We start from the raw sequence: 27,738 nt of genomic DNA, 5'->3' as shown, positions 1-27,738 counted from the left end.
TCTAAGGGTTTGGTGGGTTATGGGTGAAAGATACCCAATTTATATGCACATGGAGCACCAGAATATGCAGTAGTAAATAATTTATTTTATTGACATTTTATTTTTGCAGAATACATTCACATCTAGAGAGCCTAGATTAAAAGTGGAAAGCATAAAAGTTCATTAAAGTGTGTGTGTGTAATTACATGAGATTCAATCATTCTAATATACAGCTTAAATGTATTGACATTAAAGAAATTATTAAAAACTGGACATAATACATGAGAATTAATGAGTGTCACAGGGATCCAGTGAGGAAAGCAGGGCATTCACTTTGATGATGAGAGATAAAGTGGTTGGCCTTTTGGCTTGGTAGTTATTTACTCTATGCCACAGTTTCCTACATTTGAAGTTCCTGCTTTCTGGGCTGCTAGAGAGCAGGGGGTGTGAGATTCAAGTGAATGCACAGGATGGGGAGATACACCAGCACCACTCCACTTCAGCCCTCTCCCTTCTTACTCATGGAGCAGCACTGAGTGCCATCAGGGAAGAGACTTTCTCAGTCAGGGGAATCATAAGTGCATAACTAAACAGCAGCCAAAGAGACAGGAGAGATAGGGGGTGTTGGCCTGGTATGATTTTGCTGGTCACAGCTTCCCCTGCTGAAAGAACTCCCACTGCAGTAATGATGAAAAAGGTCTTGAACAAAACTTTCTGTTCCTGAAACTCTTCCTTCCAAAGCCAAGACTGCAAGTACTGCAATATTGGAAATTTATGCTAGTGCTGTATGGAAAAATAACCCATATTCTCCTTCCAAGGAGATTTCTCCTTCCTCTCTGGAGGTTTCTATTATCCCTTTGAAGTGCTGTAGTTGGTAGCTGGATTTCTATCCAGGTCATAGGTGGAAAAATGGTTTTTGCAAAATAGTGATGAGTCATCTCAAAAAAAAACAAGAATAATTTACCTTCAAAAGAAGTAGGCTTATAAAACTCCTCTGGATTTGGGAATAAGGCTCACCCTACATTCAGTGTAGGACTGAATCTGCTGCTGCTGAGTACTCCAGTGTATGTGTACTTGTCTTCTGCCACGAGTCCTGCCTACCAGTCCTATCTAACTGCTCTAAGGCATGAAAATCTATAGGCAAATAACTTGGAGGAGTGGATTTTTTCTGAGTTATGGTATCTCAGAGAAAGCAACAACAGAGCAAAGCTAATCTCTCCTTTTAACTCACGCTGATTTTCAGAACTGAAAAGACGTTGCAGAAGACCTCCCAGTGGATTTTCTTCATGGTTTTACAACGGATCCTGGTTCAAACTTCCTTCTTTCTTTCATATGTGAAATGTAGGTTCAATATTTTGTCCCAACTTGCTGTGGTCTTGCACTTTTGCTCTTTTTGTCATTTAAAATTACGTTTGGCTTGTGATGTTGCTGACTGCTGCCCATTCTGGAAAGGTGTTCAGCTGGAAGAGTCTAATTCCCCACGTGTTGATGGCCACCATGACAACAGCCAGGCCAATCAGATTTACACCCAGGCCAGCTTTCACCTGCAAAAGCAAAATGCATCAGGGCAACTTAATCAAAAACAGTTAACATAGGAAAAAAAAAGCAGTAGGATTTATACTGACTCATATATAGTATGATAATTTATGTATAGTGATTTCTAGAGCAAAAAAAAAGCATAAATGAGAGCATATGTGTCAGGGTATATGTTGGAGTATTCAGGAGTGAATATTCAGGTTAGAGGCTGATGCAGTTCATTGTGAACTGCTCAGTTTGTCACTTGGACTTCTCAATCAGATAATCAGAATGGGGAGTTAAACCATACATAATAGTGATACACAACTTGCTGTGGAGCTAGCTGATAAATCTAATTTCTTATGCTCTCTTGTGCTTGTCTTAGTAGGTCAGTGAAGAAAGGATTGCATACTCCTAAAGCTCTTCAGACCATTACATTCATTAAAAAAATACAAATAAGAAATGTGTGCACCCTACAGCAGATTTGTGGTTGTTCTTAACCTGACAGCTCTATTGTGTAAGAGCAGTGCAGACATCACTACTTAATATTAGCAGCAATATAGTCATTTTTATTGCACCAATGCTGCTAGTATTAGTATTAGTATTAGTATTAGTATTAGTATTAGTATTAGTATTGACTGCTTGATGCGGGAGTTGTGTTGGAGTTGTATGAAGCATGGGAGGATAAACCCAGTGCCAAGACTCACCATATCTTTGATCTGGCAATGCCCATAACTGAAGACAATGGCATTTGGAGGGTTACCCACGGGCAGCATCACAGCAAATGAGATGCACATGGTGACGGGAATCAGGGTGTATAAAGGGTTGATAAGCAGGGTTTCTGACTGGAATAAGAGAGGGAGAGAGGTGTTTCACCTGATCAACAAAAGTGACCGGCTGACAATGACTATGAAAGGACCCTCTCTGCTGTGAATCACACCTGCCTAATTTCTAAGCGTAAGCATGAAAGTATTTTTTGGTTGGTTTGGTTTTTTTTAGAGCAATGCCATAATTTTGAGCTGGTCATGCTCCAGGGAACTCTCTTGAGACATTTCACACTGAGGGAGGGTGGAGTTTGCTACTAATAGGACATGTTTGCTCTTTCTCCCACTTGTTCTCTGTGTCATTCTGTATTGTGTCTTCTGGACCTTAACACTGACTGCTGCTTCAGTCTTCATCCACGAGAAGCCACAACAGGTTAACACAAAGAACTTGCTTCTTCCAGTTGCTGAATATGCTGAGACCATTATGTGATGTCCTCCTGAATAGTGGTTGAGAGAACCAGCTGTTCATGATCCAAATTTGCATGGTGAGAAGGCAGAGATGATGGAATATTTTCTACAGTGGGCTAAAGAATACAGTTTTCAGTGGTGATTAAATTTTCCATTTTCATTTGCATTGCTTTGGCCCAGTTTTATATGAGAGGGAAAGAGAAGGATAAACAAGGCTACAATCATTTTGGGGAGGGAAGTGTCTCCAGCTTACTTTTGCAATCTGAAAAGAGAGTCTGCCTTAAGATGGCATTTCTTGCTATAAGTAGATTACTGCTCTAAATAGTTTTCAGGAGAATCTCTTTCTGCATGGAGCAGAAACAAATCTGAACTCCTAAGCCACGGAAACAGAATTACATATTGTGATCTGACCACATCTTAATATTAACTCAGAATTGTTCACATAATATGATTTGGGACAATCCCATAAAATAGTTATAATAGGGAAAGATGATTCATGACCTCCATTCTTGGACAGAAAAGTTTCATGTTGCATTAAGAAAAAAAAAAAAAGGAAATTTTCTGTAACTGCTATTCCAATATAAAATTAAATTACTCTCTCTTTCTTCTACCTTTGTCAATAGCATCCTGATTTTTTCTGCCCCTTACGAACATCTCTGCTTTCCATGGTGAAAGACAGTATGCTTACCAGATCAACCCCTTGAACACTTCTAAATCTGAAATAAAATTTGTCACTCCAGTCTTTTCTCACAAACAGGGAGCAGGTGACTACTAAGTAATGAACAACACATTTTAAATAACATTGACAAAAGCATCTCAAGCTTTATGTGAAATTCACCTAACTTGTTAATTCCATAGTCACCTTCTCTTGTACCTGGCATATGAATTCCTCAGTGCACTTTGTCTGAGAGGTATTATAAATTCCATGATGCTAAAATATGATTTTGGCTGCCCAATTATATTATATTTCCTAGTTTCAAGACTACAGAACAGTATCTTGGGAACTGAGGCTGGATTTCATGTGGACAGAGTGCCAAGACCCTGACATCCTGAAAAATTCCCACAAGCCTGGGAGGAAACTGTCACTATTTTAACTCACCATACTGCATAAAATAGGCAGAAAGATGGTGATGGTTGCTGGATTACTAACAAATTCTGTTACCATGGACACCAAAATGCAAGCCAGCAGAGTTACAGCCCAGGAGGGAAGGCTGCTCAGGGAGAGCATTTGACGTCCAATCCATGTAGAGAGGCCAGAGGTCTGGAGAAAGGACAGAAGCACAAGAATTACTAAATACTTGGTATGTTTGTAAAACAGATTCTTCTTTCTGTGGCAGTTTACAGCAGAGAATCCCACCAGCAAATAAAAAAAGTTCAGGTCAATGCTTTCTGCATTTCCTTTTGCTCAGTAAACTAGATTTCACTGCAGTGTTTAACAAATAGCAAGAAAGACATACACTGAATGCTGGGAGTGCTGCCCACTACATTATGTACAAACTTGTAAGCATCCACATCATAAATCCAAACTGGGGAGCATAAAAAAGAATAAAGAGCAAGTTGATAATATGTTTAGGAAGGAGGATAAAATAAAAAATCTACACCAGTACCTTGCATCCAGCTGCTAAGGCATAACCTCCTCCAACCAACACTACAATCTCCCAGGGCATGGTCTTCTGAAAGTCCTTCCAGGTAATGATGGGCTCCAGTGAGTTAATTTCTGCTGACTTTTCCCCATCTCCTATATCAAAAAAGGTGTGTGAGTATTATACTGCCTTTTTTGCAAAGGCCTTCACATTTTTCACAAGAATAGAAATTACTGAAGATGCATGGGACTGCCTGAGAGAGAGGCAAAGAGGCAGGGCATAGCCTGTTTCTCTCAATAGCCTGGCCTCACAAAATGCAGCGTATTAATTCTAAACATCTGACTTTCTCTTGGCTGCTCCATTGATGCAAATGTTTGTAAACCCCTGTGTTCTCATGTTACAGCTTTTAGAGGGACTGTGTACTGTGTTGTGGTATGCATGTGCATATCTCTGTAGACCCCAGAGATGGTGTTACAATGGGATTATATTATCAAAGAAGGGCTATGAAGTAGGCCATGATGCTTGACAAAGTGCATTTAGGCCCCTAGACTTTATCTGAGGACATTAGGATTTTTTTTAGTGCCTGAGTATTTTCTTAAAGAAGGAGTTAGAGAGTGTCATATTTTCCTAAAACCTGTACAAGATATAATAGCATAAAAATATATGTTTCTATAAATTTATAATCTTTGCATAAGACTGTGCAGACAATTCTACTTTCATACAGCACTGCTGAAAGACTGATGCAGCAAACTGATCAAACCACTGAGTGCTACCCAAACACAAATGTGAAATAATCTCACTATCAAAAAGACTGTAAGAGAAGCATTGCACAAAATTGAATATTATCTGGCACTTTATGACCATTTATATTTATCTTAAGACAGTGCAATGATTTCCACTGCATGAGTGATGACTCTTTTTTTTTTTACTGGGGTTTGTCTTGAGCTGATTTTCCATTATAGTTTTTTAATATGGAACTCCATCTAAACCTTTCCCAAAGCTCAGTCCTCAGTCCTGAAGTCTAATAACTGCTAGCACAGAAGAGGCAGCAGTCTCAGATTCAAGACCTGTTTGTCATCCTCTGGATGAGACAATATAAATTACAGCAAAGGAAAAGGGGATCTGATGTAGGAAGGAATGGTATCAGAGGAGAAACTGAACCTTGGCTTACCAACATAAAAGTATCTTCTTGGAGCTTTTTACAGACAAAAAAAAAGAAATCATTAGACACTGAAAAATGTACCAGTTCTCTTTCTTACTGCATTCTCCTCACCTTTTCTCCTTTTCCCAAAACATGGCTTTTTTGCTGGAATCAGGAAAAGGAGAAACCCAAGAAACACAGAGACAGTGGCATCAGTCCGGTAACCTTTCCTAGGAAAAAAATAGCAACGTTTTCATAAAAACACCTTAACAGAAACATTTCCAAACCAGGTACATAGCTCCAAGCACATTTCTGCAGGTGCAGTTGTATTCCCACATCTGAAGTCATGCTAACAGCCCACTAGAAAAATATGCCTGCATATGAAGGGTACAAATTGGATTTTTTCCCATTTATTAAACTGACTGTGGTAGGCAACTTCAATCACAGCTCAACAATTTTTAATATTCTGGTTGGAAAAAATAATCCCCTTTGGTTTACAAATCTATTAACTTGTAGGTACAAAAAAATAGTGTGTTTACTGTAGTGTAAGAAACAGTAAACACGTTCTGGGGAAAAGCCAAACCCAGGTGATCCTTTAGAAATGAACTGTAGATTGATTTGAAATTAAATGTTTAAAACTCTTTCTGTAAAAGTATTTTGAGGAGTGCCAAACTCCAGTGATCATCAGAAAATCACAGTATTAGGAATTGTTTTTCCGTTGAAATTGGCATGAAAAATTAAAGCAATTTTATATAGTAGTAATATAAATTACATTCAATTTGCTTATTCTTTGATGTGCAAAGTGTGTTACAGTAAGCTTTAATGTAACTTGTTTCAATATTATTTAAAATAAAAGAAAAATTATTTGCTTCAGTCACCATTCTCAGCAATATTTAATTGAATGCATATTTTCTTGATAAAACACTCTTTGTCAAAAATTTTAATTTCAATTATAGTTGCAATATATTCTAGTGAAAACTTCTTTATGAATGCACTAAAATGTTTTAAGCTCAGAATCTGACCCTCCTAGTCTTTTACATTTGAAATGGTTTCATTTACTTTCTCTACTTAACTCACTTTGAATACTGAGAAAGAATAAAATTGTTCACTATACAGACAGATATAATTTAAGAAAAAAAAATCCTAATTTTTGAATAAAGAGTTCATTTTTCACTGCTTCGTTAAATGTGGCTGGTGATGTATTAGGGGGAAAAAAGTAGAAAGTAGAAAGTCAGAAGAAGCAAAGTTGTATTCCTGTGCAGTTGTTTGGGGGATTTTACTCACTTCTCAAAAAAAGATGACCATCCTGGTACAAAGCCAGGCTCACGAGTGAACCAAAGCAAGGTCATCAGGATGAAGAAGAATCCAGTCACCATCTCGGGATAGCTAGAAAGAAAAAACAGAGAAAGCAAGGAAGTAATTCCAAGTCCTGTCTCAAAACTCAAGAAGTAAAAAAGAAAGCAGAAACTGGCTCCAAAAAAGGATAAAAAACAAATGAAAAATAGCAAGGAAGATTAGTTTGAATTAAAGAATTTTAGATTTGGCTCCCAGTTGGTAACCATCTAAACCTGGTAAGAAATAGGCTAAAAATATCCATCTGTATTTGCAATTCAATCATTCATGGGCAAGACCTGAAGGAAAATATTTCTAAATGCTTGTTTTGTATTTGCATTATTATCTGATTAAATGTGTTAACAAGGTGAAGTTCCTATTTGCATTGCACTGTAAACACATTCTCTTGCATTTTTCAGAAGGGTAGAAAGCCTAAGAGCAAATGACAATGTAAATTAGCACCGATGGTGCACACAAGGTGACTTGAGGATACTTGAGGTGGCTTGAGGATTTTTAATTTAGCATATATTTAAATTAAGAGTGATTTCATATTCAGGCACAGCCTGAACAACAGTTTAGCTCCAGAGTTTATCATATTTAGGCAGCTGATCTGTCAATATTTCAGTTAAACAGCACAAAAACATTCTGTGAAGAAGGAATTGTGTGCCATATCAGCCCTTTTGAAAATGAAAATCTTGCCAAATAATCTTTCCAAGAGACATTTCTTGCCATCATGCATGAATATTATGGGCAGCTGGGAAGGCTGGGTAACTCATGGCATGGGAAAAGGCCTTTTTTTAACTTACATCCACTAAAATAAGTATGTGCCTTAATTAGGAGAAGGGGTCCTTTAGGATTCAGACAAACCTGGACTCAGATGACCTTTGAACCCTGGAATAAACTTGAATCCTTTCCTTTCTTTTCCTTTTTCCTCAGAAATAAATGAGTTACAAGTTAACACGCATGCTTGTAACAAATTCTTTGATTTTAGTTAATTTTTTCATTTTGTTCTATTTCTATCCTGGAAGGGAGGAAAAAGAGCTGAGAGCGTTAAAATAAGCTACATGAGTCTAAGGCAACATGGAGGGCAATAGGAGACAATAAGAGACACATTCCCAAGGAAGGCAGGTCTGGTTTACCTAACGTTTCCCAGTTTCTTGTATTCCTCTTGAATTCTTCTCTCTGACATTTCTTCTCGTTTGGTCTTCTTCTTCTTGCTTACAGAACAAGTCTCTTTAAAACTGAGAGAGCACAATAAAATTAGGCAAGGGCATAAAGAGGGGGGAAAGGTAATTAAAAAAAAAACAAAACAGCAATGAGATAGTTGGAAAATTCTGGTATCAGGGACTGTTGGGAGAAGAAGTGACTGAGGCAAGGACTGATGGCAACGGGAAAGGAAATTACTGAGTATGATATTTGATTAATCTGGTTTCAGTTATTTTAAGTTCTTTTAAGATTCTATTCTAGACATAGTTGGAAGGTCCCTAGGGTGCTCTGACTAGTACTGATTGGTATCGCTGAGCCATCTTGAGCCGTGGCTGGGCTCCCTCTGCGTAGGCTTCCTCGAAGAGCTGCCAGAAACCTCCAAAAGCTACGGCTAGTGTCTATCATCACGTGGAAAGATTGTGACAGAGCTCAGCTATCAATAGAAATTTTTCATGGGCTAACTATGCTTTCCTGGATCAGGGTTATCCAACATATTTGGGGCCTGCTCTGGCTTTTGAGACCATATTTGCCTTGAATATTCAGGATTCATAAGGAGGGAAAGCTGTGCTTGGGATCCCATTAGCTGCCACGACCTGTCTGCTTCTGCTTATACTGTCATAATAACATTTGTTTCTAAATCAGGCACAGCCAGAAAAGCACCACAGAGGCCAGGGAAGTCAGCGTGGTATTTTGTCCAGGTGAAAAATGCCTGTACTTCTGCCAGGGACATGAAAACAAGCATGAATCTATTGATCCTCCTATGCACTGGTATGGATGTTAAGTGACTCTCTTCGTTTTTTCCATTTTCCTTCATTCTGTAAGGAAGCATGGACATTCTTAATTGAAATTAAGATGCTTTCAGGCTCACTTTAACCCTCTCCTTTTCTTCTTTCCAGAAGTGTTACCTAGCTGTGCTTTGAGCCACAGAGATCCCTCCTTTTTCACTCCAGCTGTACCCTCTGTCACACAGAGGTGTAACAGGATCTAAGCCAGTCTAAAAGAGGCAGCAGCAGTGATTCAGGTACCATGGCAGCAGAATTTTGTAGTTCTTTAAGGTGATAATAAGTGCTTTTATGGTTCCTGCTACTTTAATATCTCACTGAGTACCTCACTAGGCACCCAGCTGTAGCACTGGCCAAGCCATGGACTGCAACCTCCCTCAATGTATCTGCTTAAGGCCAGACTCGCAAAGGAATTTCCATTGCTCAAGATGCAACAAAAGGACTGGTCAACCATAGGACTTAACCAGGGTTTTCATTTCACATGGGCAAATACGTAACACATTTTTTTAACTCACTTAGCACTGCCCTTCACCTATAGGTATTTTAAATTTCCTTGCAAATCTTGCTGTTAGACTTTAGTAAAACCTACCAGCAGGGAGAGACAAGGCTGGAAGAGAAGAGCTATATAAAGGACAGCTCTGCAGTAACTTCTACCCTTAACTCTTTGCTAATGATCCTTTGGTGGGTCCATTCTCTTTGGTAATGATCCTTGAGTGGGTCCATTCTCTTTCACCCTTGACCTGGTCTAGGGCCGTAAAGTCTGAAATTCAGTTCCAGCTAAGCCAAGCAATAACAGATTGATGGCACAGGGCTTTCAAGAAAAATAACATTACGGGAATTCATTAAACATTTATGCACAAGCATTAGGCAGCTGTTTCAACATGTTCTAAGTGTTTCCAGGCTCAGGAGGATGTGAAGGCAGAGAATTGAAGCCCAGCTCCCAACATAATATGTTCTTTAATGAAGTGCAGTGAATAGAAGTCAGAGATTAAGAAGCCTTGGAATCAACTAGTTCTTCTCAAAAAGTCAATAATGCTTCAGTCTCTGGTATTATTTAGAACAACATTAATCAGCATGAAGTCTTGGATGCAATGTGGAATTTCAATTTTTTTTTTTTTCAAACCAAATTAATTGAGGGTCATGTTAGGACCTGTTTCTTCTCAAGATTAAAAAAAGTGGCAGAGGGAATTTATGTTAGCCTTTTAATTTGAAACTATAAGACTCAAAGACTGACTGAGAGGGGCATGGAGCCATTCACCTCTAAATTACTTCTTCAAATCTAGTCAAGGTCAGCAGCAAGCAGAACACATTATCAATTTATTCATTGTCCTGGGTGAAATAGCAATGTCAATTCAGTTTACTTTTAAGAGTGAACTAAATCAAATTAAGGCAAATTTAATTCAGAGTAAATGTGTCTGCATCACAATTCAATGCAGATTAACAAACCCATTCTAAATGCACACATTTAGGCAATTTTCATTAACTTTGTAAAGACAATATGTGGTACAAATGAACTAGAAGACTGAAACTTTTTCTTATTTTGGGGCTTAGGGACTGGTATTAAATGTATTTGTCTCTTGGGCTGTGAGTCCCTTCCACTTTAAAGAGAAATATATAGAGAGTCTATTTACTTTTAATTTTAATTGGTTTTATGCTAATTTCATTGATCTGGAGGAAGATCTGAAAAGTGACTTGTTCACTTGCAGTTATTTTTCTATTCATCTTTTAAACTGTGCTTTTCCAAAAGTAGTTATAACAAGATATTTGGTCCACAAAGGAATCCTCATTGTCATAAAAGTGAAAAAAAAAAAAAAAACCCAACCCAAACCAGTTGAATGCTTAGTATGGATTTCTATCAGCAATACCTGGGCACTTCAATTTCAAGCAGCAACATTCTACACTGCTGTCTATGCAGGGCAGCTAAGCAGTGAGATTTCCTTTGGTAATTGTTCTGGCAACAAGAAGGAAATTGTGCCTTAAATCCTATCATTTGCCAGTCAAAACTTCTTTATGAAACATGTTTGAGAGGAGCTGCAGATGCCCTGCTTTTGTAATCTGTATATCTTGAACAACTTTCACTCACTTGCAGCCCAAGAACAGCCAGTGCAGCCAGAACCAAGTCAGCACCAACATGATGAGGGAGATGGGGAAACTGAATAGAAACCAGGTTCCAAAATTCACCACTTCAGCTTTTGGGTACTGGCTGTGAATTAAAAAAGAGGATGCATGAGGAGTTAGAACAGTACAGGGACAGGGACCTCCAAAAGACATAGTTGCACACACATCTATGGGCATATATATCTGTCATGGGGTGAGAGAAAAATTCCATCAGTTTGCATTTGCAACAGCTGCATTACCTATGCAGAGCGAAACCAACAGATAAACAGTGTAGCTCTCCAAAGCTTTAACACCAGATGGTCTGGATTGTCTGTCCAGCTTCAAAAACACTTGGAGATACCTGAAGTGAAACTCCATCTCTACCTGTGGCTTATATTAAAGCTTATTTTAGAGTTGGCAGTCTTCAGAATGATTTCACCCAGAACCTCCTTCTATGTCTTCTCATGGGCCACACAAATATCAACTACATTCTGCTGTGCTCTGACAAAGATGTTGGATGTGTGCATTTGATGCAACTGTCATAAAAGCAAGATCTTGGAAAATTTAGTAAAATCCAAATCCGTGGCTGAAGCATGACTTCTGAACTTAGTCTTCTCTCTTTAAGAGAGAGAAATGAGAGATATCAAGGCAGTAGTGGTAGCAGGAGATGGTCAGAATCAGATCTGAGCTTGGAAGTGTTTCTGTGCATGAGAAGTGCCGCTAGTCTCCTGACAGAAAAACATTAATGTTTCTGACATTGAAACATTCATGTCTGTGAGAGCCCTGGGCCTATGATAAAGGAAATACTTAGGTGATCAGAGAGCTGCTTCTCATCTTCTCTGAAGCAAATGCATAAGGCCACATAATCTAAGTTGGTTGTTTGGGGTTTTTTGCACTACATGTTGAACACCTGTTTTTTATGACATTTCTTCTTTTGTGAGTATTTCTTTGTCTTCTCTGCTCTATCTTCATAGCTTTAGTGTTTACTTTTCTAGAGTGCCTGCTGCCTTCATGATAATCACTATGTCAAGTCAAAAGAAGTTGCTGGAGAAACTTCAATATTACTACACTGAGGAGTTTTTACTTTGCATGAGAGAAAGACATGGATATATATTAACTTTCAAACATGAGCCACTGGTAATAACATTAGAGTAGAGGAAGAAGCAAACTTTCCTTCAGAGAGAGTGTTCTTACTAGGTGAGGTAGGAAATGACCCACAAGGATGACAATGATTCTCACCAGTCCCAGTGCCACTTACTTGTTGAAGTGCTCGAGGAAGATGAGGCTGGTGGAGGTGCCTATGATGGTGGTCAGCCCCCCGATGGTTGCCGCGTAGGAGATGCTCAGCGAGAGGCATTTGCAGACCATGTGGTCGTGCCTGGTCTGGTACCGGTACTTGCTGCTCAGCCCGAGATCTGAGGGTTCAGGGGGCAGGACCAGGATCTGAGCCTGTGAGGGGACATATTCACAAGCAAAGCAGGTGATCAGAGCAGCAGCCCAGCTCACTCTAATGCCAGAATGATACGGGGCCCAGAGAAGCAACAGGTTTGTATAAGGGAGGACAGGTTTTTCTTCACAGAGATTAACTGGGATCAGTCCTGGAAACTTGTCCCAGGGCCTAAAATTGTCTGGTCTGTGACATAGGTGTAGGACAAACAGTAATCAGACTTCTGGCTAAGGTTTGGACCAGCTCCAGGTCTGACTGGAATATCAGTGGGATACCAAAAGCCTTTGAGGGCTGCAGGGACAGGATGCCAGCACTGAGCAGAAGGAATCCATAATCCTTGAGGCTTAGGAGCAGCCACCACACAAAGGCTTGGTGAACTTTTCACACTAAAACTGGCTCAGGGCCTCTAGGGATGGAGTGCTAAGGACCTCAAAACAGCATGGAAAAGGCTAAGCAATGGGAATATGGAAGGAAAAGATGCCAGAAAATTTTTCTCCAAAAGAAGTTTTCAAATCAGTGACAGGAAAATGTCTATGTTGGTAGATCAAGTCCTTGTACTGGGAAAAAAAATGTACAGTACTTCAAGGCACTTCTCATGCAACCTATAATTTAAGAATGAGGAAAAAGGCAGCAAGTGGTTCAGAAAGATTTTTTACATTTACTAATTTTTATTTTGATTTATTTTTGAACTATGAATGCAAATGCATGTGTTGATTTTAGCCTATTCTGTCATGGACATAAATTTATGCCATTAGGACACTACAAAATTGTCATCAGCAATCTCTTCTTGGATCCACTCAAGAGAAGTACAAATATGAATTGATTTAATGGAGGATTTTGAGGCTGGGTATTTTGGAAAAATTGATTTAATGGAGGATTTTGAGGCTGAGTATTTTGGAAGACCAAAAGGAAGTGGATATTAAGAGTACCTAACAAAGTGGCTGAACAGATTAATGGTCTGCTTTTTTCATTCTGAGTAGGGTTTTGTGTGCCAGGGGTTATTATTTTTGAGTTGGGCTATTTTACAAGGAGGATTTGCAGAAACAAAGTCGCTATTACAGTCAAATAATAAAGGAAACTCGTGAACACTTTACTGGATGTAAAGCTAAATGAGTTGTCCCAGCCACTGGGGAGGGGTCTTCTGAGCAACCTGTGCTGGGTGCATCTAAATGGGAGCAAGAACTGGCAAAGGGCCAAGCTGTGGCTGTGCTGAGATGATGGAGAATGATTCCTTTCAAGGAACAAATATGAAACAGTAGGGAGCAGGTGATATCCACATCTGTCTTTTGCCTCACCCCAGGGTCTAACATTTCCTTACCTGAGGTAGGTGCTGCCCATTGCTTGTCGAATTCATTGTTCCAATAGGGTTGGCTAACATGTGCACACCATTCATACTCTGCAAGAAGGAAAATGCCTTTGGATTAGCCTTTCTTGTGTTCCTAGGGGCACTTGGAATAGAATTTGTGATGCTTTGCAAAGGTACTGGGTGGCAGGCTTTGGGGTCAAAAAAGGAAAAAGAAAAAGGGTTCCAAAACTACAAGAAAATCCAACCCACTAAAATCTGCTGTTAATTTTACACTGGGGGAAAAAAAAAGTTTAAACCCCCTGCTTTTTAAAATTTTAAAGTGATTTTAAAGTCAGATTAGGTCTTCATCTGTCATGTAGGAGACTCTAACAGGTCCCTTGAGCCTGCGGCTTTGTGATATGTGCAGGCTGCTGTAGCAACTTGAGAATTCTCAGCTTCAGAAGCTTGCAATACTGGAACAACAAAAGATCATATCTGAATTTGCTATAAACCATATGGAATTGTTAATTCACTGACCAGATCTCAGGATCTCCAGCAAGGAGTACAACAGACTTCTATGGTTTTGTACTTCTGTTGCTGTTACAGAGCTAATCTTACTGATTTCTGCAAGCAGGCTGACAGGTTAAAAACAAAGCAGGACATTCTGTAATACCTGCTTTCTGCCAACAACCACCACACATTTGAAATAAAGGGAGCAGCAGTTTTTTCCAGAGCTGTGTGCATTTTGCTCTGCTGGCTCCCGCATTAGAAGACAGTGTAGCACAGAAGATACCACCTATGACAATACCTTTGAGTGCATCAAGGAGCTGAAGTCAGCAGTAGTAGCACTAAAAACAAAGAAAGGAAAATATGCTTTAAAAATGTCTGTTCACCCAGCTCCTGCAAGAGGCACACATCATGGGTAGCAGGGGCAACCTCTGCAGGAGAACTAGTGCCTACTGAAATGTTGAATACCACTTATTAGAACCTCTTGTGTGGGCTCTTGGCCAAATAATAAGAGTCATTATTATGTTTCATAGCTCAATCTCGAGCTGTGTAACAGTGGAGTTCCACCTCCATGCAAGAAAAATTTTGTTTCTTAGTAGTATTTACCCCATTCCAGGAGATGACTCCATTCTCTGTGGAGTGAATCACCAGGCAGTCCAGCACCACTGCTGCCTGTTCTAGTGAAGTTCTTCCTCTGCCAACTTTTCCAATGTTGTTTCTGAGTACCTACCTGTACCTCATTAAAGCCTTCCCTAAAACCTGCCCTGTGTGGCATGTGGATCATGCAAACAATCCACTGAAGCAATTTCCAGAAGATGTGCTACTTTTCCTGCCAAATTCAAAACTCTTTTTCAAGTAGTCCTATTTTAATAATAGTTCTGTTTGAAATATCCCACACATACTCTTCAATAAGGGGTTAAAGGGTTTAATGGCACAATGCCAATCTGAAGATTTGATTCTATATTGCATAGAAAATATGGCTGGGATAGAAAGAGATATGGCTGGGATAACCAGAGGGAATATTGGAGGACCCAAATAGTCTCTAGATTAATGAGAAAACTATTTAGGTCTCGCAAGTTAACTTAAAGTCATCAACCTGTACTGTTTTTATTATAATATTTGTTTTAAGGCAAATTAAATTTTAAAGTAAAAGAAACTTGTTTCTCTTTTATTTTGAGCTGTTGCAAACAATACAGAAGGAGTTCAAAAAGTGACTGTGCAATTTTATTCTCACACTTCATAAGATGCCCCTCAGAACTGGCTGATAATTTTTAGAACATTAGCTTTGTATACCATCTTGTATATCTTGAACTGATGGTTAATTAGATAATTTGACAAAGAAATTAGTCCTTTACTTGATTTAGCTTTTCCCCTTACTAGATTCTACCCCAAATAGAAACTACTGGTGTTTAAAGAAATTTAAAGAAATCTTCTGCAAATTTTGTAGGGGAGGAGGGGTGGTTTTTTGTGGCTTCTTCCTCCCCTCATGTCCCCCTGCACTCCACTCTCATCTCTCTTAAATGAAGGCAGTTCAGACTTTTTTCAGAAAGGCCCTGTAAGTGATGTCCCTCTGGATATGTCCTGTGAGCAGTCTGTGCTGTACTTGGATCTTCTTCATCACTGATCCTTCAGGGGAACAGAATAAAAACCTGTGGACAGCACTTCCTTACACAGCATAAACTCAGATTTCAAAAGAGCTTTCAAACCCCTAGAAATATTTTCCTTCTCCCTAAAATATCCATAGTGTTAAAAAATGAATGAACACTGTGAAGTTTTAGTGAGATCCAGACCATTGCATTAATCCTATTTATCATGTAAGCCTTCCTTGTCAGTCACATGTGAAACATTCACTTGTAAGGTTTTGCTTGCCCTTCCTGGCTCTACTCTTAGGTTCATTTCATTGCAACCTGTGTAGGGCTCAAATGTCCAGTCCTGGTGTACAGGGCTCATTCTTACTCCTCATTGATGAAGATAAGCTCCAGTGAAGGTTGGCCGTGCTTTTCACCGAGACCTGCAACAGAGGAACAGAGGTAAGAACTGAGCTGAGCCCCTGGCTCACACCACTGCACCTGGAGGTGCTGCTGCAAACAAAAGCTTGTCCAAACAGTCTCAGGTTCTCTCTTGATGTGGCATTTAATTATTTTGTACTGTATTGATCATGTGCATCTGGCAATTGAAACACTACGATACCTATGTATAAAAGACAAGGTTGGATAAAATAATTTTCAGCCTGGAAACTGTAAAGTGAAAGAAAAGAGAGATTCTTTTCTTTCTCAGCCTTTTTCTTCTGGGAAGGAATGAACAAAATGAACCTTAGAGCTCTTATCAATTTTTTTATTATGAGATTGTCAAGAGAAAACTTCTGAGCCTCTTCTAAATTTCCTGGACTTTTTTCCCAAAGGTTTCCTTCCACCCCTGAAAAACCCTATGACCAAGAGTTTATGACACACAGCTACAGCAGATGCCCTGATTCAGTAAAATAGCTTCCCAACTCCTATTCTTCCATTACTTCTAAAATTTCCTTTCATTTTTTGAAAGGAATATCAGAGTACAAAAAGAAAGAGTACATATCAATGTTTTTGTCAGTATAAGTCAGACAGCTCTGACCTCGATAGAATTTCAATAATACATATCAACAAGTCTGGTCACTGACAAACAAATGAGAAAAGAGCGAATGCCAATACTGACAAATACCTATTGGCTTGTTTTCTTCAGCAACGGTGCTGCCTGCAGTCGTGATGACCTCGCACTCCTCCTCAGCATTCACCAGCTCCTGGAGCACTGCCTCCACGATTGGCATCACCATGGCTGTGGTGGAGGTGTTGGAGAGCCACATGGAGAGCACCGTGGTGCAGCACATAAAGCAAAGGAGCAACCTGGAGTGCAGTGCAGGGAAACACGGGGAGTCGGAGGCGGCAGAAAAAGGAGGAGAAGATTTCTAAGCTTTCAAACTCTGAAAGGAAAGTTGGGTATAAAAAATGCCCCAAAACAAGGTAGCTTTTGCCCCTGAATGGGAAGATCAGAATGGTTTCAAGCTGCTGCTCTCAGCCTCAGACTACCCCAAAGCCAAAGGTTCACTCACATGCCTGGCTTGGCTCCAGCCATCATCACCATGCGCAGGGCAATTCGCTTGTGGAGATTCCACTTTTCTACAGAAGCTGCCACACAAATCACACCCATGAGGAGCAAAGTGGTGTTCTTGAAATATTCAGCAGCCACCTGCATTAAGGGACAGGGGGAAGCAGCCAGTTAAAAAAGCAGTAAATACCCTACACAGAAAGCATGCTGAATGAGAAAAAATATAGCATAGTGCATTTTTGCTCCCTCAAGTAAGAATGACAGGGAGCTGGATAAAATGAAGAATTCATAAATCAAAATATTCTCTTTAATCTCTTTCTTGTTGTGTTTACAAATAAGGCTCTATCCCCTATTGTTTATAGGCTTGTGAGTTTTGAAGATATCAAGAGAAATGTTATATTTGCAAGCAGGATGTCCAGTGCCTGCAGTGAGTCAGTCATACTCAACTAGGCTCAGATGGAAACGAGCACAGACAAAACTGCACTGAAGGCAGCTTATTCATGTGCTTCATCTGCTTTTTCATTCTGGAGGTATTGCCTATATTTATCCTGTCTTGTTCAGCTTTTGGGCAAAATGTGGCATCCCTAGAACCTACAGTGTCAGGAAAAAAAGTCCTTTGGGACTTGCTCTTTGAATGCAATAAAAAAAGGTTTGTATATTGCTTCAGTGATCCACAAATCCTGTGTCAAGACTTGTCACATTGGAAATCCATCTCCATTTTATCAGGAAAAGAGGGAAAAGTTTCAAGAAAAAGAACTTTAATTTAAAGACAATGAGCAAAAACCATCACTGGCTCAGGAAAATATTCAGACATCACCTCCAAAGCAGGAATCATGGATGTGGGTCTTGCTAAAATATGAGAAGATATTCTGTAAGGCAACTGTAAAAATGACAAATTAGGCCAACCATAAAATTCTTACTCAAACATACACACATACTTCTGTAAAAAAAAACAAAATGGGAGAAAATAAAATTTGCAAACAGGTGCTTGGGGCCTAGCAAAATTTTTCATTTCACTTTGATGCAATCCTTCCTAGGCTGTTGCTGGAATATTTTTCAAAAAATATAATTTCTTCGGTTTAAAACTAGTTCTCTAATGAAATGTAGGTGCCAGCATTTTAAAACAATTAAGATCAGAAGAAGCAATAATTTTTTCATTGTCCTCAGTTATACTGATGATCCTCCATAAAATGCAAGAATGACAATAATGTTATTTTGTGAAATCTGCAACAAGTTATATATTTAATGACATGTATTTAATAAATCTCTATCGTGACTAAATAGACTTGGCCATCATAATTGTGCGCCAGAACTTTTAAATATCACCTTTTTGGCTTTCTTTCACTGGTTTCTTTCTCATTAACTCTCTTTATTTTCCTGCTACCTTTTCAAATAACAATGAGGTGAATGAAGGAAAACCATCGATCCAGCAGCATGAAGAATCTGGGTTTTTTTTCTCCTTTATTCCTTTCATAGGCATTTTGGAGAATAAGTGAATGCTATTAGTCTCATTAATACCAACATACATAAATATGACACTGGCTCATGCTCTTAAGCCCCTGTGAATAATTTGTATCTTCAATAGTAGCAATTTTCTAGGCAAGAATCAATCCAGAACAGCAGACTGGAAATAGTGCTTCAGAGTTGTTTATTTTTGAATGCAGGGATTTATTTCAGTTCCTAAAGCAAATAATACATTCTTTGCAGTATTCTTACTGTCACTTTATTTGTTATTGCGTTGAATTTCTCTCAGGCTGACATTAAATTTCCTTCTCCAATGTGCTGCCAAATTTTTAATGAAAATGCCCTACTACTTTACCTTTATGTTAGGAAAAAAAAGATTGTGAAAATACTGAATTGTGTTGGTGTGAAAATGTATCTCATTCTATTACAAAACTTGGGGGAATAAGGAGTCATTAAATTCTCGGCTCATGCTTGTTTCTATCCATTTATGGGTATTCCCAGTGCTAGATTGTGAGAGAAATCCAACAATTTTATGTTTTCTACATATTCCTCTGCATTCTTATCTGTATTACTCATCCTTAAATCAAATGTGCTGTCCCCTCATGCCCCCAAAAAGAGATAGAAAAAGGCAGGGGAAAAAAAATTGCAGAGAAAATAAAAGAAATTCTTGGCATATAATGAAAGAAATTAGCATTCAAAAAAACCTCAAGTAAGCAAATTCAGGTCTGATCATAGCGACTTTTTTGTACAGCTACTCCTTTGCCTGAGAACTTTTGGCTACAGCGCAGCAGAAGGTTACAGCTTTGAAAAAGGCTAGACATTCACCTGGATAACAAAATTATCTAGTCTTTTGCTAATTTAACAAAATTATCTAGTCTTTTTCAGTGGATGGTAACTGGTTTTAGCATATGTAACTGCTTGCCTTATATGACATCCATAATAAATAAAATTGGAAGGAAACTTTACTATACTATACTAAACTTTACTATTGGAAGGAAGCTTTATCCTACAGCTGCTGTTCACACGGGTTTGAGGAGGGCAGAGGTGGGATCTTTTGGTGCAATAGGTTTTGGTAATCGTTGGTGATGCAGGAGCTGAAAGGATGGACACCTCTCCTGGCTATTATAGACTATCTTATATCCTAAATCTATCCTCGGATGAAGAAAGGGCTGGTGGGACCCAGTTACACATTACAGGATGTACACTTCTGCCTCCCATGCCTCCAAGTCTTGCTGCTGCACTAAGATCAGCCCCGTTCAGATAATTAGCTGAGAGTAAGAACGTTAAATGATAGAAACACACAATGGTCTGACCTCGCTGGACTTCATGACCCCAAAGAAAGGGTACAGGAAGGCAGGAACCAAGGCTGCTGCCCCAAGAGGCACTGCTTCAGAGACCCAGTACACAGCTGTCACGATGAGCACGTAGGCACACGAGGCTTCCTGCAGGGACAAAGCACAGGGGATGAGTGTTACTGCCCCACCACATGCTGTGGGGAGCCCTGTGAACTCGCCCAGAGGATTCTTCAGACTGTGGGTGCCTGAATTAAAAAAAAAAAAAAAAAAACAACCTAAAAGGACTTCATTGGGACCTCCAAAGGTGCAGCTGTTTGGGTGTGAAGTCTTGGCTACCTTCTGAAAGGAGACTGTCAGAAGATGATGCTAATGAAGATTTTCAGACATGATCCAAGGCGAAGTGTTGGGATAAGCCTATTTATCAGCAAAACAATGGCTTCAAGGGCATTTGAAAATTCTTTTGATTTCCATAATCCAATATATACCAAGTATTCAATCATGACTCCTCAGATTAGACCTGTTGACCTGTTATCTCAGCATGTTTTTCTTTCCAGTCCTGGACAAAGACAGGAACTGTTAGTTTTCAGGACCAGATGAGAGCATTCATATTTGCCATAAAACTGCCTCATAGTTATTTTGGGAAATGCTCTGGAAACTTGGGTTGCTTTGGTTTTTGGTTTTTTTTTTTTTTTTTGAGTTTTTGTTGTTATTTTGATTTTTGTTTTGTTTTGTTTTGTTTTGTTTTTTAAGCAATGTGCAAACATTTTTGTTAGCCAATTTTATTTGCTCAGGTAATTTCTACAGACCTTTGGAAGAAGACCACAGGCCTGCAGGGTAGGAGGCAATGGGTGAAAGGAGTTAATCAAACAAATTTGCTGCTGTCCAAGGTTCTGGTTGAAAAAGGCATGAGAGCATCATGGTGAGCAGTCATGGGGAGCTGGGATGTGGTAGAGAAAAGTGCTATCTGCTGAATATTCTTACAGGAAAACACAGCTAGTGAGTGGAAGTCTTCTGGTCCATTTCTTTAGAAATGTCTTTATTTATGGCTCTCATTGGAGTTTTTCTTACACTCTGTTGTATTTAGCAATAGTTCTTATACTTAGAAACATGGGGATATCTGCTGGTGATAATTACAGAAACTGTCCTCAAGAAAAGTTTTTTTCTCTTCTTTCCCTTTCTCAAATTTGAAGCCAAGTCCTGTACTTGCCTTAACCTGCTGTTCTATGGCAGTTAGTAGGTCTGCACTGATTTACTCCAGCTATAAATTTATCTCTTCATTAAATTTATTTCTTCATTATGCACCAGATGCTCCATATAAGCTTATCAAGCCATATGAAGTCACAGCTCGCAAATGGCTATTGTTTGGAAAATTCACTATTCACTAGTGCTATTTGAGTCTCTTAAAATATAATTTTATATATTATACATCCATCCTGGCTGGATGACTTCTAAATAAAGAAGCTTTCAAGAGGTCTCACAAGCAATTCTCACAGATCCTTGTGCAAATCAAAGAGCGTATTTTACATTTCATTGTTTTCAATCGGTTTTGTGAACAAGGTGGTAAAGCCTAGTGAAATTATACAGGGATGTGGGTTCAATGGAATTAATCAATAGCTTGTATTTAAATTCATCTTTATAGACGTAATTTTTACAGTACCTCTAAAAGAACACAATCAGATGTTCATTTTTTTTTTGAAGTACAGCTTATGCTAACAACAGGCAGAGCACAGCCCAGAGAAGAAGTTAAGGTAGATTGGTATGTACTATTTCCTTTACTTGTGCAAGAATTGTAGCCAAAGTTACTCATAAACTTGGATTTAAATTAGCTGCCAGGTCTTGCTCTGACTCCTGTTTCAGAAAAGTGCAACATTACACAGTTATAATTCAACAAAGCCAGGTTAGGTTTATATTGGATATCGGGGAAAATGTCTTCACTGGTAGGGTGGTCAGGGATTGGAACAGATTGCCCAGAGAGGTGGTGGATCCACCATACCTGAAAGCTTTCAGAGGACATGTGGATGTGGCCCTTGGGAATATGGTTTAGTGGTGAGCAGGTGGACTTGATGATCTTAGAAGTTTTTTCCAACATTAATGATTTTATGACTCTGTGATTCTATGAAGTAAGGCCACTAAAATAACTGAAATAAGTTTATAAGAAAACCTAAGTTCCTTTGAGCAGATAAACTCGAATTACTTGAGAGGTTATAAAGAGTATCTGAAAGGCTGCTGGAGAAATTTAGCTCTGAATTAGCCAACTTACTGCTCAGTCACGTTTAACTACATTGTACCTCAAGGTTAATATTCCACAGAGAGCAGAGCATGGGGCCTTTTTTGTGACCTCGTGACTCCGAAACACTTTTAATTTTTAACTCATTAGCTTCTGCTAATGTTTGCATGGGCTCTGTATCAGATTCAGCAGTTGCCTGAGGAGAAAAATAACTTCTAAATAAAGAAGAATCAATGATTTTTTATTTCAGAGCAGTCCAGATATAAGATCCAAGGGGTATCCAAACCATTTTCTCCAAAAATGTACTTCTCTCTAATTTATTTGAGCAATTATGTAATTTTCTATTACTCCTCTGTGTGTGGCAAAAAAGTAGGCTGGTAGTGAAAATGGAATAGGACAGAGGGAATTTGCATCTCTACCAAAACCTTACTGGGATGGGCACTAAGTCTTTGTGTTTCCTATACAGTAGGCTGTAATCATTTTACAAAAGAAAAAAACCCAAATAAATTGCATTTTTAAATGGTACAAAACTGTAAGCAAGTACTGGGAAAGCCAAGATTGCTAATCTCCACTAAAGACTTAATCGGCTTGTCTGGCAACTTTATTTATTTTCTCAGTTGGTTTCCAAGAGAAACCATATTAATCTCTTCTATTTAATTGAACTGAGTTTATATATTTAATTAATGGTTACCAAAGCTACTAAGTATTACACTGAAGCGGTGGCAATGTAATTTTAACTGTTTCACCATCCTCACTTGTTGTTTTTACAGCTGAAAAATTCTGTTAAACCCGCCTCAGAGCTTGAAGCAGGGAATAGGAAAACATGTGATGGTTGGAGGGACTGTCATCTAATTATCTCTCTTCAGTCAGCACCTTAGGTTAAAAGAAGAGCTGAAAGGAAGCCATGGTTAAAAGCTCCACACTAAGGGTCATGCATAAAATTTCTGTAACTAAAATATCCAAGGATCTCAGAATGATTAAAAGGAAGAATAAATTCTGTGTTGGAAATTTGCCCACTTATTTGCCCATTGCATGCCTTGCATGCAGATATGTGGTTAAGCTCTGCAAAGTGGTAGTCCAGCCTCTGGAATAACATCTTTGATTTTATGGGATCATGCTGAAATCCAACCTTGAGCTTGGTAAATAATTAAATAATAAAAATAATAATAAAAAATTTCCGTCCTTCAGCTCTATTTGGTAAATAAAACCAAAGGTGAATTAAAATATGTCAACTGAGGCTCTTCAGAGCATGTTCTGTGCTTTAGGGGCCATTCTGCTGATTTGGCATATCAAGATGCCAAAATCCCCTGATACTGCAGGTCTCACAGCTCTGTCAACAGGTGACTTTCAGGAGTCATCCAGATGTCCATGACTGGGTGTGCAGTGTGGCCACAGCAACAGTGGTTACAGAAAGCCTGTCCCCAGCTGACTGAAATCATGTGGCATGCCTTGTGGTATCTCTGGCTTTATGACCAAAAAAAAAAAAGTGGATAAAGATTACCAAAAAAAGAAGCAAAAATGCTCACATGTCGCTGTAAACAATGAAGGAAATGAAGACAGAATGAAAAAGACCCTCAGTTTGTAAAGCATACACTTTTTTTTGACCTGAAAGGCATTTATGCATGTCCAAACCTGTGGTACAAGTTCAGTTGTAACTCCAGAAGGGGAAAAATAAATTTGAGTAAATTTTCTCAAATTTATTTTTCACTCAACCATTTCTTTTCACAAAATAATATAAAAGAAGCTGTGGGCTTTATTCCCATTGGCAGCATCTACCAACAATTCTGAGTCCTTGTGCTCCCTTTGATCTCTCTAGCCACTACACATGTAATGCTCCTTTGAACTTTCCAGAGATGTGCTGGTAGCATCAAAGAAACTGCAAGCTGATTCGCTGAAGAAATGCAAATGTAAATGACCTGGTAATTTCAATCTCTATAAAAACCAAAAAAAACCCCTAATATAATTCTAAAAATGCAAACATGTAATCTTCAAATTTAAAAAGTAATTATAGTTAATGGGTTGTAACAAAGTAAAATCTACAAAAAAGCACTTGGATAATGTACAGTCAGCTGAGTTTACTTGGTGTAGATGTTTTCTTAATAGCACTATAAACATTTGCCTAGCTCTTGGTCAGATTGTCAGCTGTACTTTACCCTCTGTGGTCACTCACATATATACAAAGTGGATGTAAATCTCCACTGGATGGATTTTCCCATCGCTTTGCAGGAAAGCAGCACCACGAGGTGCAGAGTGACAGTGCAGAGGAGCTTACTGTACAACAGCAATTCTTGCAGCAATCCTGTCAGTGAACTGCTTCAGCAGCCATAAGGTGCTTTACAATCCTCTTGGCTGAGCATGCCAGGGAGCATCTCTTTTCATGTCACCCTTCCAGTGACATCAGGGGAGATTAAACCCCTCTGTAGAACAAGCCTCTGTGAAAGGGTGAGCCTTTCTGTTCCCTGAAGAGCACAATTGTCTGTTATTCATTCCCTCTTTTGAGATAATAGAGATGAAAAAGCACTGTAAGACAACAGCCAAGACACATTGATGTTCAAAGCAGGAAAACTCAAAGTGCAACATACAGTTCAGTGGTGCAGGAATATTTCCTTTCTATGAATCCTGGTTTATTTTCCAAACAAAATGTTACTGTTTTGTTTTTGAAATCAGCTATTCAATTTCTAATCCTTTGCATTTCTATTGGGTAAAGTACTAGTATTCAGAAATCCCCTGATACTTTAAGGAAGAATGAATCTTTAGCAGGCTAGAGGATGGAATGGATATTGCTGCACTTTTTGGATAGATTTATGTCTAGGTCTATGGGGAAGGAAAAGCTGCAGATTTTTAATACACTGCAGATTTTGATAAGTTAAAGTCTCTAAGGATGGAAAACATTGCTATTTTATGGGTTACAACTGCAGAGATGTGCAAAGAGAGGACTTTACCATGTGGTCAAGGCATTCAATATCTCCAAAGCAGTGTCAGGAACCCAGCTGCACTCACTCCTTTCCCTGGTCTGTGTGTTAAGCACAGGATATTCCTCCTTTGCATTGCTGTGTATGCCAATGTCAGAGCTGCAGTGTTCCAGCAGAGGTACCAACACCTGCTCTGGAGCAGTCAGTGCCAGGCACTGTCACCCAGTCCCAGCTCCTCCCACACCTGAGTTGCTGTCTTTATAAACACACACTTGAAAAAGTCCCTCCATGCATACTTATAACTAAAAACTAAAGACTCTATAAGCATTCCTTTTAAAGACCTCTTCTTAACGAAAATGTAATGGATGTGTTTGTTCTGTTCCCCCTTCCACACGATATGATTTTAGGAAGAGATGCAACATTTCTGCTTTAAAGCAGTGCTTTTCTAGCTTCACCTGGCTCTTCATCTCTTCTTGTGACACCACAAGGTATCTCTAGCTCTTAGTGATGATTACTCAGTGACCCTCACAGTCATTCAAATATGAGTCTTTGATTTTTCTAACATCTGTGCTTCTTGACATCTTTGTCTTTCTTTTTGCACGCTGCACACTTAAACAGCAGGACTACCTGCTGCACTCAGAGGCTTTGGTAAAAAGAAAATGAAAATGTACTTACACTGCTGGGGTATATGAGTGGCAGAGGAAGCAGCAGAAGTGGAATGAGAACAACGAGCAAGAGATTTCTGGATCGGAGAATCTCCTTCATCACTGCCATACTCCTTCTAGTGGCTTTCTTCTCCTTCAGATTCTTCTCTGGTTCCTCAGATATTCCAATTTTCATGCCACGTTTTCCTTCACCTGTGCCTGGATTTCCCCCCAAAAAAACTCTCACAACCTCATCTCCAATCCCCACAGCCAACTAAAATATCTTTCTTACTTTATTTATTCTTCAATCTGTTGTTTTGAAAAGGTTTTTTGATTAAAAAGACATTCAGTTTAGGTAGGGCTCACCAGCACATCTGAATTATTATCACACAACAACATGCAGAGGTTTGCAAGTTGGAGCATAGTGATCTTTTGACAAGTTTTCTTTTTAATTCAGACTCACAGTTGTAAATGTGTTGTATCCTTATTCCCATGTTTTGCAAAGTTTTTTTCTTCCATCATCTGGTGGTGTTATTTCCGTTTTCATAAACCAGGCAAGATATGTTTTGAGCTGCTGCTTTGCCTCCTGTTTGATAGTCTGAAAGTCTCAAATATAGTTTCTTTTCTGCTGGAAGATTATTAAACCAAACAATTTATTTTCCAATGCATAGCAGTAAATTTTCAGGTACTTCTTCTTTAAAGAAAAGACCAAACCCCCCCTCCATTTGCAGTTCCTTCAGATTTTATTTCTTTGCTTCTATTTTGTATCTACCTTTACCCTACTTTTGCCCTGAGCTTGGAATTCACAGGGCAGTAATTCCAACATGGATTATACTTGATCTCAAGACAAAAAATTGTTAAAAAGCTACAGGCAACTCTAATTCACCAATGAGGTTTGCAGAAGGTAGAAGTTGCTCCACCCATTGTCCCAAACCCAGTCAGAACATTTGAGAAAATCAACAGCCTTCTGACATTCCCACAAATATATAAAAAGACCTTTTTTAGGCAGCTGAACAGTTTGTTATTGTTTCAAGGTCCCTGTACTGATGATAAATAAATAATTGTTGTTTTCTGAACAGTATCTTTTGTCTTCGTGTTTCTTCCATCATGACCCTTGAATGTCACTAATTCAGAAGGCATGGGCTGAGGTCTGTACTGACTTGTGTGCCTTGAGTTCCAAATCAAATTGAGAAGTTTTAGACTTTCTACTCTTGTCTTCTAGGGGAAAAAACATTTCTCCAACTCTTCTGTTATTAATGCTTTTTTGTGGGGCAGAAAGCACTGGAGATTTAGGACTGAACCCACTGGCTGGTTACATGCACCATCGGTAGACAGACAAATATATATTTGCTCTGTATCTCATGGGAAGAACACATCTAGGATTTTCCATGCCCTCCAAACTTGCTTGCCTGTCCTCTGCCCACCCTCTTCTAGTCAGTGACAAACTGAGCTCCCCAGGCTGGACTGTGATGCCTCTGTGACCCTGAGTCCTGGAAACCTGGCAAATGCAGACTTGCAGAGGAGTTGGATGTGCAGGGTGAGTTCTTGAAATTAATTGTATTGTATTAATTAATTGTATCTTAGCTTTCTATACCTCAATACTTCAATCAAGAAACAGAACCTTGAGACCTTTCAGGTAAATTTAACTAGATCTGGAAGAAAAGCTATAGTTAATGTGAAGATTTTGGTTTTGCCAATACAGCTCAGGATGGCTTTTTTCAATAGGTTCAGAGAAACTAAGTAAATAATAAAAAAAGGTCTAAAATATTCATAAAATTAAAAATTGTTTTATTTTGAATGGGAAAATATAATCTTATTTCATATTTTTATGATCCATAAGGTCAAAGGGTGGATAAAATATGCCATTTAGGGGCAATGGTTTTCTAACCTGTGAGATAAGAACTGCCCATGAAGAAGATTCAGTCCAAAGTGATAAGACAAAAACTGAGACAGGGAGAAGGCAACCTAGACCTGCATCTTAAGCAATACTGAGGCAGGGAAATGCCCTCAGC

The 27,738-nt window shown here is 38.9% G+C and overlaps 1 protein-coding gene across 2 annotated transcripts; it reads right to left on the bottom strand.

Moving 5' to 3' along the window:
- Window positions 1-374: 374 nt before the first annotated feature.
- SLC13A4 (solute carrier family 13 member 4) lies at window positions 375-26,683 on the bottom strand. 2 transcript variants are annotated; one of them, XM_068190853.1, is made up of 16 exons: window positions 25,758-26,680; window positions 19,962-20,090; window positions 17,189-17,325; window positions 16,801-16,982; window positions 16,063-16,117; window positions 14,408-14,447; window positions 13,633-13,710; window positions 12,126-12,316; window positions 10,854-10,973; window positions 7,922-8,023; window positions 6,735-6,836; window positions 5,583-5,680; window positions 4,334-4,464; window positions 3,826-3,987; window positions 2,202-2,339; window positions 375-1,523 (listed from the first exon to the last, which is right to left on the bottom strand). In XM_068190853.1, the coding sequence occupies exons 1-16, from the start codon at window positions 25,920-25,922 to the stop codon at window positions 1,386-1,388; spliced, it is 1,968 nt and encodes a 655-aa protein (XP_068046954.1). In that variant the 5' UTR covers window positions 25,923-26,680; the 3' UTR covers window positions 375-1,385. The 2 variants fall into 2 exon arrangements, with proteins under 2 accessions (XP_068046954.1, XP_068046955.1); XM_068190854.1 differs by lacking the exon at window positions 10,854-10,973 and having other exon boundaries at window positions 25,758-26,683.
- Between the last annotated feature and the right edge of the window lie 1,055 nt (window positions 26,684-27,738).

The sequence above is a fragment of the Anomalospiza imberbis genome, chromosome 5 (genome assembly GCF_031753505.1).
Source record: "Anomalospiza imberbis isolate Cuckoo-Finch-1a 21T00152 chromosome 5, ASM3175350v1, whole genome shotgun sequence".
Taxonomy (NCBI): Eukaryota; Metazoa; Chordata; class Aves; order Passeriformes; family Viduidae; genus Anomalospiza; species Anomalospiza imberbis.
The sequence above is the reverse complement of the archived record's forward strand: the minus strand, read 5'-3'. Positions and strand labels throughout refer to the sequence as shown.

Bases quoted from the DNA above. Each gene is read 5' to 3' on its own strand.
- SLC13A4 (XM_068190853.1), bottom strand. From the start codon at position 25,922: ATGAAAATTGGAATATCTGAGGAACCAGAGAAGAATCTGAAGGAGAAG. The intron at 16,118-16,800 runs GTATTTGTCAGT...CCTCTGTTGCAG, and splicing joins TGAAGAAAACAAGCCAATAG to GTCTCGGTGAAAAGCACGGC. The intron at 5,681-6,734 runs GTGAGTAAAATC...TTTTTTTCCTAG, and splicing joins TGGTCATCTTTTTTTGAGAA to GAAAGGTTACCGGACTGATG.